The sequence below is a fragment of the Pteropus alecto genome, unplaced genomic scaffold (assembly GCF_000325575.1).
Source record: "Pteropus alecto unplaced genomic scaffold, ASM32557v1 scaffold206, whole genome shotgun sequence".
Lineage (NCBI taxonomy): Eukaryota > Metazoa > Chordata > Mammalia > Chiroptera > Pteropodidae > Pteropus > Pteropus alecto.
This window is the reverse complement of record NW_006438906.1, coordinates 1503644-1514154: the sequence shown is the minus strand read 5'-3', so window position 1 is coordinate 1514154 and position 10511 is coordinate 1503644. Positions and strand designations below refer to the sequence as shown.

The window sequence follows — 10511 nt, the reverse complement described above, 5'->3', positions numbered from 1 at the left end:
GCTGGGGGTCCCAGGAAGATGGAAGCTTGGGAAAAAGTATGGGACCACTGAGTTCAAGTTGAGATGCAGAGGCTCTGTGACCTGTCTGTGTGACTGCCCCCTGTCCCCCAGGGTACCCTGGCCAGGTTAAATACCCAGGTGGGCACCCTGGGTATTTGTAGCCAGACGCACTGAAGCTCCTTAACTGGCTTCAGAAAAACAGTAGAGTAAGCAGAAAAATACGTACATAACTGGCAGTTTTAGGCATACATTTTATTGTGTTTTTTTTTTTTATATATATATAAAAAGCAAAAGAGTACACGTGTGGAGTGGAGGATTAAAGAAATGAAGACTGTAGTTAGAGTAGGGACTCCAATCCCCACTCCTAAAACTATAACGTCCGCTATTATTTTTAAAAAACAAAAACAAAAAAAACAACAAAAAAAGAGCAAACATGAAACTTATGACCTGGACTTCGCCCTATCCCCTCATGCCTATATTATGACAGAAACATATTTGGCTGTTACTTATATACAGCCAGAGGTCTACATTTAGGCTGTGGCCCCCTCCTCCAAGCCCCACCCATATCCCACCCTACCTCCCCCAAAGCCTCCCCTAAGCCCCTGCTTGGAAAACAGGGCAGACACACACATATATCTGGACCCTCCTCCATATATCTGGCTCCATATGGAGCCCCCGAAACCAGCAGACCCCAGGCACTTTCCTCATTCATAGGTAAACACATCACAGCTCCCCCCATGGCTAGAATCCTTTCCACTTGGTCCTTTGCCCTGAATATCTGGGATAACACGCATACACACATTCACACACACTCACACATTCACTGTCCATTCCTTCCCTTTGAGAGACAAAGTATTATGTTGGCCCTACTCCCTGACCCACCACAGTTTAAGGGCAGTGGTCTAAAGTCCTATTTTGTTGGGATCTGGTGGAAAATCCTGGAGGGGGCTGTCCCGCAGGGTGGGGGCAAACAAGGAGTTTCTTAGCCTGGGAGGGGGATCCTGAAGGGGGCTTCTAGGGAGCAGCCCTTGCACAGTCAGTGGATACTCCAGGAAGAAGGGCAAGGGGGATGGCCCCCGTCCACTCAGACTTGCTCCTTGTGCTTCACGTGAGCCAGCTTCACATTCTCTTGCTCAGTGGAGGGTGGAGGCTGCTCCAGGTGGCAGCCAATCATGACCTGGTACACAAAGACTCCCGCGATGGAGCCCAGGAGTGGGGAGATGATCGGCACCCACCACCAGTGGCGGCCCGTCCTGAGGGACAAAATAGGTAGTTAGGGGAGGGTGGGACAAGCAGAGAGGAGGCAAGCCAGCGCAGGCTGGGTTGGGGCAGCACTCACGTGAAGACTTCCGAGCCCCAGCCTGCAATGGCGGTGAAGAGACGGGGGCCGAAGTCTCGGGCAGGGTTGACGGCATAGCCGGAGTTGAAGCCCATGGAAGTGCCAATGACCAAGACCACCAGGCCCACGGTGAAGGCCTCCAGGCCTCGGGGGACAGGGTTGTTGTAGGGGTCCACAATGGCCAGCACACACACAATGAGAGAAGCCGTGCCGATGAACTAACAAGTAGGGAGAACAGAGTGAAGAGTAGCCCCCACCCTACCTTCTGGTCCCTCCTTCTGGCCTCTGGCTTCCCTCAAGCTCTTAGAGTCTTGTCACCTCCTGCATTCTGCTTTCTAGGGCAGTGGTGCCAGAATTTCTGTGGGTACAAGTATCCCCCAGGGTACTGGTTAAATATAAGTACCTGCTACCCTAATTCCGAGGTAGGTAGCCCAACATATTGAGAAACCCTGCTCTAGATAAGGAGTCCTGACCCCCCGCCAGCCCATCAGCAACCCAGGGCAATCTGGTCCCCCTCCCTGTGTTCCCCTCACAGTCCCCAACCCATACCTGGTCGAAGAAGCCATTGACCATGTCCAAGTGTCCAGAGGGATAGGTGGCAAAGATGCCAGCTGTGCCATTGGGACCCGAGACTACAAACTCGTTGTTGGCGAAGGCCAAGATTGCATCTGGTGACAGATTAGACCCCAGGTGAGTGAGGGCAGAGGCCTGAGTCCAGTTGCCCAACTCAGGTTGGGCCCACCCTCCCAGGGGTCATAGGTGAGTTGAATCACTGCTATATTATGCTGGAGATGAAGGCAGTGGGGTGGGTGGGGTGAGGGCCTGAGATGCTATTGTTGCCCAACTTGTTTCTTTCCCCTCGTGCCCCCCACCTTAAGTCTGTGCGTGAATGAGTGAGTCATGAGCCTGGGGCCTGGGCAGGTCTCAGATGTCTGTCATCAGAAGACCTGGTGCCAGCAGGTCCCAAGTAGAGGGAAAGGGAGTGGAGGAGGGTAATGCTTACCATAATACAGCCCGAAAACGATCCCAGCACCCAGGAAGGCTCCCAGCGTCTGGGCCAAAGTGTAGATGGGCAGCTTGATCCATGGCTCACGTGCCAGGAAGCACATGGCAAAGGTCACAGCAGGGTTCAGGTGAGCCCCTGGGCAGAGAGGAGATGGGACCTATTAGCCATAGCCTGCCACAGTGGGGAGGCCAGGATTCCACACCACTTTCATATTCCCCATCTCTGGCCTAGGGAAGCAGAGGTGCAGAAAAGGGTTTCTTGTACCGGATAGGGGGTTGGACTGTGTTACTGACAGCGGTCCCCAAGCTTTTTGGCACCAGAGACGGGTGCTCCTGTAAGAATCTAATGACTGATGATCTGAGGTGGAGCTGAGGCGGTGATGCTAGTGCTGGGGAGTGGCTACAAATACAGATGAATCTTTACTCACTTGCCTACTATGTAGCCTAACAGGCCGTGGACCAGACCAGTAGTGGTCTGCGGCCCAGGGATTGGGGACCCGTGATGTAACAGACCAACTCTGCTAACCTCTGATTCCAAGGTGAGAGTCAAAAGTTCTATCAAGTTCCTTCTCCATTCTCCTCTTCCAAAGGCTCAGAACTCAGGCCGCAGCTATGCACTGCCCTTGGGAATACCCTGCCACCCCATTCCCCAGTGGGACCCTTTGTGGGAATGCTGTTCAGGGTAAATGAATGAGGGTGGGTAAGGTCTTACCGGAGACCTGGCCAGCAATGAGGATGCCCAGGGTGACAGCAAAGCCAAAGGCCAGGTTAATGGTAAGGAAACCACCATGGGTGCCCCGGCTGAGCACGACCTGGGCCACAGAGCCACAGCCAAACATCTGTGTCAGGAAACAAAACAAGGCAAGGAGGGTGAGGCCCAGCTGAGGCCCAGCAACTCTCACTCCAGAGGAAAAGATGAAGCCGACAACCTCTGCCTGTCCCCATTAGGAGCACAGAAGGCCCGTCCTGGAATTCAACCAAAATCCCTCCTGCTGCAACTGCACCCTGGGAAGAAGCAGATATGCCCTCCCACCCCCAATGTCCCAACTCTAACATAACAGGGCCTTATGGAAGGAGCAGGAAGCCGAGTCTGCAACTGGGAGCCCAGAAGATGGCTGAACCATCTTCACTAATTTTTGTCGAATCTCAACAGGAGTGGGGTTGAGGGGAACAGCTTTCACCTCAGCAGTTTTGCCCCCAACCCTTCAGGACTGGCCCACAGAGGTAGGAAGGTTCTCACTCATCCCCCACCTGCAGTTGCATTCCTCTTTGCCCCAAAGTCAAGCTCAGGTGGTGGTGGCGGTGATATGGGAGAGTGGACAAAGAAATAGGGAAGAGGCCAGAAGTTAGGTTGAATCCACTTCTGAATCTGGGGTGTTAGAGCCCCTGGCTCTCCCCAGAGCCTTTTGTAGTACCCTCACCATCCTTGACCTGTCCCTGTCCCAGAGCCTCCTCTTTCCATCCAGCCTGACCTCTCTGCCCTCAGGGGTCCAGGTTTCCCACTCAGATTTGGCGGTCCTGAAGACAATGATCTGAGTGGCTCTTCTCAATCCAGGCCCCAGAGCAGAGGAAATGGGGAGATTGGTTTTAAGCTTTCTGCCAGGGATCGGGAGATTCAAAAGAACTAAGGTCTCTGATATCCTACAAGGATAGAATGTGCTGTATGTCTATTGCCCTCATTCAAATATAAAAATGCTCCTGTACCAGTTGTAAAGAGTTGTTGCTCTGAGCCCCGGGAGTAATCCCCAAAGCTGTTCCAGCCCCTGCCCAGGTCTCCTCTTCCACCTTCCCCTAGCGAAAGGTTTTATTGCCTCCCCTTAGCTAAAATTTCTTCACAGATGCTGACCCAGCAGGCAGTCTCCAAGACCCCATGCTAAGGGCTCTTGTCCATTCTGATGGGTTAGTGTCCTATTGTACTGGGTTGATAGGCATTTTAATTATCCTTCAGAAAGACCAAGAGATAGTGGGGAAACCAGCTGCAATGATTCAGGGCAAAAGTGTACAGGAGGTGAGAGCAAAGATCAGAGATCATGGGAGGGATCATCATCCGGGGAGGGGATGTCGGGGATGAAGGGGCACGTGTGGGTCTGGAGCATCCTGCTGGGCTTGGCAAGCCCTGGGCTCACTTCCTTCCCTGCCTGAGGCCCAAACCTGGCTCCATCCCAGGAAGCCTTGGAGGGAGAAGTTGTCAGAGCCAGTCCTTGGGGCTAATCTTCTTCTTCCCCTTCCTTCTCTCCTGTGCCCTCCTCTTACGAGATACCTCAGAGAAAGGGGCTTCCCTCACCCCAAAGCCAGCCCTGATTCTGCCACTACAGGCTCTAAGTCCCCAACCCACAGAGGTATGCAGGCAAGCCCTCACCCACCACTCAGGGGACTCCCAGGCTTGGCCCTTCCTCTTCAGGTTGCCCTTGAGATTCTGCTTTTCAGTGACACCTGATGCCTCACACCCACCTGAGCTTGAAACTCTCCTTCCTGGGCTCAGTGCTAGGTCTGATTGCTCTTTTGTTGGGGAGGCAAATTGAGACTTGGGAGGGGACAGGGAAGCCACTCTGTGAATGTGGAAAACAGCTTTCCCTGTACTGCCTGCTCTCAAATAGAGGGCTGGACCCATAAATCAGGCGTTGGGGACACAAGACTCTGGGACAGGAGGATAATAAGCATTTGCCATACTCCCTTCTTCCCTTCTTGAAACAGGGGAGAAAAGGGATGGAGATGACTGGTAGGGCTATTAGTCTTGTGAGGGGCTGTGGATAAAGTGCCCCACCAGCTTCTCCCTTCCATTTCTGGAAGCCGGAGGTGAGTCTCAGCCCTCCTCTCCCCACGGAGACTTCTCCACCACCACAAACCATTTGGGGTGGGCCACCCAGCCCTACTTGCCTCTAGTTAGGTTTCCAAATGCACAGCTGGCTGTTGCGTCTGTATTACCTAGGTTGGGGCTGGGTCAGGAAAGGAGTAACCCACCCACTGCAAAGGAGCAACTGAACCCAGAAGTAACCCAGGAAGAAAACAGGTGTAACCACATGAGAGGCTAAAAAATCAGAGTAACTGAGACAGGAAATAGAGACTATAAGTGGTGTGACTGCCAGAACCAAGAAGTGCAAACAGAGTCACCTAGGAACAACCCAGGGACGAAACTAGAGTAACCAGAGAGTAACTGAGACTGGGAAGTAACCCCAACAGGAGAAGTCTCCCACTCAGAGAACCCATAGAGTAACTCAGAATGCTTCTGCACAGAAGCTGACAACATCTGCCTGGGTAACTGACAAGGTCTGGGCATCGCTCAGCAGGAGGGGAGCGACTTTAGTGACACCACTTCCTCTGTGCCTAGGGCCCAGCAGCCTTGGCAGCCTTCCACAGCCTCCTATCTTCAGGATCCTCCTTTCTTCTCACTCAGCTATTTGCACCCTGTTCAGCCTCTGCCCTCTGCCCCCACCTGCAGCAAACTGTCCTCATGTCACAGGAACTTTTGGACTTTCTGAGGCTTAATTATTTATTAGGGATCAGACATAAGGCGCCAAATAACCTAATGAGAAGCCCATTTGCCTCTGCCTCCCTGGAGGACTCTCAGAAAATGGGGATCTGTGGGAGCCTTGAGAAGGGGCTTAAGGTCTCAGACTGCAGTGGTGACCACTGCCCTCAGCCTGTGGGCTGGGTTACTGGCAGGAGGTTAAAAAGGATCAGAGCTGTCGCTGGGGAGTGATAGCTGTCATAGATGGGGTAAAAGCTATGGGGGAAGAGCATTTTGAAAAGGGTCGAAGATGAGGGGAGGTCAGAGCTAGGAGAGGGGTCAGGGCTGTCTTGAAAAGCACAGCCCTCCGCTGAACAGAGGGATTAGGGAATGTAGGGGCTGGAGACAGAAGGGCTTCTCTGGGTCCCTCCACTCACCACGAGGATGAGGGTTCCCAGGCACTCAGCCAGCGCCTGGCGAAGCAGCCGGTAGCGGATGTGGAGCATCTCCCCGCAGCGGGACACAAGCTCCTTCTGTCGACCCATGGCGGGGCAGGCGGCGGCGCTGTCGGGCGGGAGGGACGGCGAGCACGGCGGGAGGGCGGCGGACAAAGCTGCAGTGGCGGTGAGCACCGGGAGGCGCCCTTTATAGGAGCGCGGGAGGCAAGGGCCCCACCCGCTCCGCTGCCCCACCCGCTCCGCTGCCCCGCCCGCTCGGCCCCGCTTAGAGCCCGCTTAGCCCTTGGCCGGCCGCTGGAGTGGGCGGCCACCGCTACACCTTGCCTGGGGAGGCTGGGGGGACGCTGGGTTAGGGGAGCTAATGAGGAAGGTGGAGGAGCATGAGGTGTGAAGTGCCTTAGGGGTGGGTTTGGCCCAGGAGGGCACTTAGGGGAGGAGGTATCTTGGTGGCTGAGAGGGGATTGAGGGGGCTGAGAACCAGTAGCGGGGTATGGGCATGTGGAGGAGCGTGGCCGGGGAGAATGAGCGGCCACAGAGACCTCTTTGGCCCATGACAGTGAGACTTGCAGGCATCCTTACCACGGTGGGGGTGAGAGGAGGTGGAGGAAAATAAAGGACCTGGTCCCAGATCTACAGGATGGTTGGACCCAGCCTGTCCTTAGTCAGGGGGCTGGAGGGTGGAGGCTGTGGGCCCCAAGGGAGAAGAGACCCTCTAGTAGACCAGACCCAGGTGGACACACAGAACACATGTGTTGAGTTCCAGCCAGAATTCATGGGCCCTTGCTCCTTGTGCTGTGAGTACATGTCACATATTGCATTTCCTGACCAGCTCTGTCCACAGTCATGTCCATACATGACATCTGTCCCATGTGCCTGATCATACTTGCTGAGCATTTCTCATGGCTGGGCACGAGATTGTCAAACATAGCTGGGTTAACTGAGATTGTCACACGTGTAGCTGCATGAGTTTTGCACATGGCTCCAGAGACTAAGCTGCAGTTGTCCTAACATGCCACATGCCACATGCTTGCCAGCAGGGTGAGTCCCAGTTGTTTTTAACCCTCTCCTCTCCCACTCTGGCTGATCCCCTGCCAGGGGAGAATCTGTTTCCTTCAGACATTAAGCTGGCTAAACTATGGGAATGTCAGCTCTATCCAAGGGGGCTTTTGGGGCCACCTTGCTCCCTATGCTGCATTCAGTAATTAGGAAATAGGTTTGGTGGCCTGGGCCCAACTCCCACAGGACTGGGAGCAAATATGCCCTCGCCACAGTCCCTTATGGTAGCATCGTCAGGGGAGACTGAAGAAACCACATTTTCTAGATGGACTTAATCCAGGTGGGCTAAGGGCTCTAGGGACTTGTCTCTTGAGGAATGGCTGTCAGAAATGAGGGCTCCAGAAGTGACTCATAACCGAAGAGATGGGGTTTAACAACACACATTGGGTAGATTCATACTCATGTACCCACGTGTACCCACATACATTCTAAAGACACTTATAGGCACTGAGCTTTGCTCACATGCTCATGGGGTCCCATTTACATGAGAGCCTGGCCATAGGCTCACACGCACATGCAACCCACAAACAATGTCCTTCATGGCCCTTGGTCTAGAGAGATGCACCCCACCCTCTGGGCCCTCACGGGCTGGGAGGCCCCATGGTGAATCAGGGAGCTATCACCGAGTGCCTGCCCGTAGCCCCACTGCCAGTCTGTGACTCAGGATGGAACCCTAGACTCCTGGTGCCAGAGCCCAGACTGGGAATGAGGGAACATGCTGCCCTCTCTTCTCCCTGCCCCATGGTGTGCTTATCAGCTCCTCACTGTCTCAAGGTGGTGCTGCAAAAGCAGCACAGGGTGGGAACTGGCAAGGGGCTCCTCACACCAAAAGAAAGTAGGGAACCCCAGATCACAGCACCCCATCCTCACCCTGCCCCATCCTGGGCCTGCCAGCAGTCAAGCCTGGCCTGGAACCCAGAGCAAGGGAGAAAAACAGGGACAGCTCTGCCACCAGCAGGCACACACAAGGCTCCTGTACACACACGTGTTTGCACTCAACTCACATAGGTGTTCATATGTGCTCCATTGGGAGGAACAGGTCATATGCACCATTGTGCATTTGTGTATCTTCTTCACATTAAGCGGCATTTATTAACACATGTGTACTTACATTTATTCACACATATTTGCATGCATGTATATGCCTACCTATAATCCTGGGGCTACAGCTTACCACAGAGCATCTTTTCGACTTCCTGCCAAGGCCCATAGCTTGGCAAGTGGAGCAAGAGCTGGCTCTCAATGCTCTATAGCCCCAAATCAGGGCCCAACCTTCGGGACCGTGATTCCATATACTCCCACCAAACTCATTCCTATTTATAACTAATATGTACACACATCTTCATTCATGGATGTACACATGCACATTGAGATGGGTTAGGGTTGGAGCTGAGAAGGTATGAATAGTTTTCTTAGTGGGCCTGAAAGATCTGGAGGAGGGGAGAATGCAATGTCTTCCAAATTTTCCTTGTTCTTGTCAGCCCACCTTGGGTCATCTGAGATTAAGAGGAGTCAGGGCCTGAGGATGCTTGTCCAGAAGCACCAGACTGACCTTAGTTTGGGGGGCAGAAGCAAGACCTCATTGCAGAACTGCACACTTGGGGCATCATTCTCATTGTAATCAATGTGAATGGCACCATTGGAGGAAAAGGCAGAAGGAAGCATGGTTCCACAGAATAGAGAACGATTTTGGTGAGGCCCTGACTCTGAGTCACACAGCTTACCCAGAGCCTTCTGGGCTCCCTCTTGTGTTTTGGGAAGGAAAGCCAGGGCTGAGTGCAGGCTGGAAGCCAGCCCACCTGGGAGCTCCAGGAGGAGGCTTCATCTTCTCCCAGGGCATCTTGAGCAAGGTCTGTGTCTCACCTGGGCGGGAGGCTGAGCTCAGGAAGGAGCCTTTAAGGCCCATCCACCCTGTTGGAGGCCATGACTCCTTGAGGTCAGAGCTGGGGGAGTGGGTTCCCAGCAAAGGGAAGGGCTGAAGACAGATGCAAGTCCCAGCTTGCTGAACCAGAGGGGCTGGCTGGTGCCCTGTAAGGGGTGGAGGTGGCACACCCTTCATTTCCTGCCCCCCAAACTCTTTTTCCTGAATGGGAATAGTCTGAACCAGCAAAGTAGACATGGGCTTTGCTGTTCAGCAAATGGGGTGGAGAAGAGTGTAGACATAGAAAGTGAATCACTACGGTCCACTCCAGCCTCCCTGAGCCCCCTAACCTCCTCCAGAGAACTGGAACAGGGTAGGGGAGGAGCAGACCAAACATAGACATTTTCTTTTCTTTTTCTTTATTTTATTCAATTACAGTTGACATTCAATATTATTTTATGTTAGTTTCAGCATAGTGGTTAGACATTTATATAATTTATGAAGTGATCCCCCCAATTAGTCTAGTACCCACCTGGCACTATACATAGTTACTACAATATTATTGACTATATTCCCTCTGCTATACTTTACATCCCTGCGACTATTTTGTAACTGCTAATTTGTACTTCTGAATCCCTTCACCTTTTTCATCCAGCCCCTCAAACCTCTTCTCATCTGGCAACCATTAGTTTGTCTCTGTATCTATGACACAGACATTTTCAAGTTTAAGAGGCACTTCCTCCCATATGCAAAATAACTCCCAGAAGTGGGTGTATGTCACCGCTTTCACAGATGACAAAACTGAGATTTGGAAGGAAGTCTCACTCAGCCACTGAGTGTTGAGCCGGGATTCAAACCCCATGGGAATGGGGAGGAGAAGTGAAAAGGGCAGAGAGGACAGGGAGCCACAGGCCCAGGCTGAGACACAGGGGAGCAGGGAGCCAGGGCATAGCAACCCACTCAGTCTCTCCAAACTTGAGCTCCCTTTCTACAGTGTACTCCACTTTTAGGCCACTTTTTTCCTGCTTCTGAGCCTTAAGAGTTGAGGGGTGACTCTGGACTGGCATGGGGAGTGGAGAACTGAGATGAATCACACTATTATGAGCGTCCCCAGACTGAGGGGCAGGCGAGTAGCTCCTCCTACTGCACCAATGGTCACTCCCTGTCTCCAGACAGATAAGATGGTAGGGAGCCTGTGAACACAAACTGACCCTTCAGGTACCTCTGGCCAGATGTCCAGCTTGACCTTGAGAAAATTTGCCTTTTGACTCAAATCCTGGGGACTCTGGGTTCACCTTCTGGTGTCTCTGAGCTGCCCTTGACACCTTTTGAGGACAGCAGCAG

The 10511-nt window shown here is 53.1% G+C and overlaps 1 protein-coding gene across 1 annotated transcript; it reads right to left on the bottom strand.

Annotated features, from left to right (window-relative positions):
- Positions 1–238: 238 nt before the first annotated feature.
- Positions 239–6443, bottom strand: AQP3 (aquaporin 3 (Gill blood group)). Its single transcript, XM_006916060.3, has 6 exons — positions 6230–6443; positions 3057–3183; positions 2343–2480; positions 1889–2007; positions 1340–1557; positions 239–1253 (listed from the first exon to the last, which is right to left on the bottom strand). The coding sequence occupies exons 1-6, from the start codon at positions 6335–6337 to the stop codon at positions 1085–1087; spliced, it is 879 nt and encodes a 292-aa protein (XP_006916122.1). The 5' UTR covers positions 6338–6443; the 3' UTR covers positions 239–1084.
- Positions 6444–10511: the final 4068 nt, after the last annotated feature.

What these genes read in the sequence shown, in the direction of transcription:
- AQP3 (XM_006916060.3), bottom strand. Translation starts at nt 6,337, where the DNA reads ATGGGTCGACAGAAGGAGCTTGTGTCCCGCTGCGGGGAGATGCTCCAC. An exon ending in CATTGCTGGCCAGGTCTCCG is followed by an intron (nt 2,481 to 3,056) that starts GTAAGACCTTAC and finishes CTCTCTGCCCAG; the next exon opens with GGGCTCACCTGAACCCTGCT. An exon ending in TGGGGCTCGGAAGTCTTCAC is followed by an intron (nt 1,254 to 1,339) that starts GTGAGTGCTGCC and finishes TTTGTCCCTCAG; the next exon opens with GACGGGCCGCCACTGGTGGT.